The sequence below is a fragment of the Chiloscyllium plagiosum genome, chromosome 13 (assembly GCF_004010195.1).
Source record: "Chiloscyllium plagiosum isolate BGI_BamShark_2017 chromosome 13, ASM401019v2, whole genome shotgun sequence".
Classification (NCBI taxonomy): domain Eukaryota; kingdom Metazoa; phylum Chordata; class Chondrichthyes; order Orectolobiformes; family Hemiscylliidae; genus Chiloscyllium; species Chiloscyllium plagiosum.
In genome coordinates, this window is record NC_057722.1 from 77,775,307 (window position 1) to 77,777,050 (window position 1,744).

At 44.4% G+C, this 1,744-nt stretch overlaps 1 protein-coding gene across 3 annotated transcripts in view; it reads right to left on the reverse strand.

Annotated features, from left to right (window-relative positions):
• Positions 1–1,744, reverse strand: part of LOC122556217 (plastin-1-like) — a 155,364-nt gene that overhangs the window by 35,361 nt on the left and 118,259 nt on the right. For all 3 annotated transcript variants that reach the window (XM_043702777.1, XM_043702778.1, XM_043702779.1), the window contains exon 9: positions 1,268–1,360. In XM_043702777.1, coding sequence (XP_043558712.1) covers positions 1,268–1,360 — 93 coding nt within the window. The remainder of the gene's footprint in view (positions 1–1,267; positions 1,361–1,744) is intronic.

Consider the following 1,744-nt stretch of genomic DNA (forward strand, 5'->3'; position numbering starts at 1 on the left):
TCTTGGGCCTCTGCTCTTTGTAGTTTTTATAAATGACTTGGATGAGGAGGTTGAGGGGTGGTTTAGTAAATTTGCAGATGACACAAAGGTTGGAGGTGTCGTCGATCGTATAGAGGGCTACTGCAGACTGAAGTGTGACATAGACAAGATGCAGAGCTGGACTGAGAAATGGCAGATGGAGTTCAACCTGGATAAATGTGAAGTGATGCATTTTGGAAGGTCGAACTTGATGCTGAGTATAGGATTAAAGACAGGATTCTTGGCAGTGTGGAGGAACAGAGGGATCTTGGTGTTCAAGTGCATAGATCCCTCAAAGTTGCCACCCAAATGGATAGGGCTGTTAAGAAAGCGTATGGTGTTTTGGCCTTCAGTAACGGGGGTCAACTTTAAGAGTCGCGAGGTTTTGCTACAGCTCTACAAGTACCTGGTGAGACCACGCTTGGAATATTGTGTCCAGTTCTGGTCGCCCTACTATAGGAAAGATACAGAGGCTTTGGAGAGGGTGCAAAGAAGGTTTACCAGGATGCTGCCTGGACTGGAGGGCTTGTCTTACAAAGAGAGTTTGACTAAGCTCGGACTTTTCTCTGTATAGAGAAGGAGGAAGAGAGGTGACCTGATCGAGGTATATAAAATAATGAGAGGAATAGATAGAGTGAAGGTTTACCAGGATGCTGCCTGGACTGGAGGGCTTGTCTTACAAAGAGTTTGACTAAGCTCGGACTTTTCTCTGTATAGAGAAGGAGGAAGAGAGGTGACCTGGTCGAGGTGTACAAGATAATGAGAGGCTTGGATAGAGTCAATAGCCAGAGTCCTTTCCCCAGGGCAGGACTGACTGGCATGAGGGTTCATAGTTTTAAGATATTAGGAGGAAGGTTCAGAGGAGACGTCAGAGGAAGGTTCTTTTCGCAGAGAGTTGTGAAGGCATGGAATGTGATGCCAGTGGTGGTGGTGGAAGCAGGGTTATTAGGGACATTTAAGCGACTGCTGGGCATGCACTTGAACAGCAGTGAATTGAGGGGTGCGTAGGTTAGGTATTTTATTTTAGATTTGGAACAATCCTTGGCACAACATCGTAGGCCGAAGGGTTTGTTCTGTGCTGTATGTTTTCTATGTTCTATGAAACCCACGCAGACACAGGGAGAATGTGTAAACTCCACAAAGACAGTCGCCTGAGGCTGGTATCAAACCCGGGTTCCTAGCTCTGAGGCTGCAGTGCTGACCACCGAACCACCGTGTCACCTGATGAATAAAAACAAGATAAACTTACATGTAAACCTGCCATTTCAATCTCAACCATCATTTCATCACTTTCTCCATTGAGTGCAATCTGGCTGAGTAGATGGAAATAAGCCTTGGAATCCTAGACACAAGCAAAAAGCGAGATATTAAAACAAAGTGAGATCATATGGATGAAACAATCTCGGAAATTACCAGAGAGGGTTCAAGTTTGTTACACAAGAAAATCTCAAATTCAATTCATATTTTTCAAATCCTCAGATATGAAGCCCCACTTGCTTCAAAATATTGTTCGGTTTGTACTTTAGTACTCCAGGAAGTATTTTGCATTGTTGACACACCAACTGAAAACAACCAATCATCACACATTTCAAAAGCAAAATACTGCTGATGCTGGAGATCTGAAACAAACACAGCAAATGGCGAAGAAACTCAGCAGGTCTGACAGCATCCATGGAGAGAGAGAGAGAGAGAGAGAGAGAGAGAGAGAGAGAGAGAGAGAGAGAGA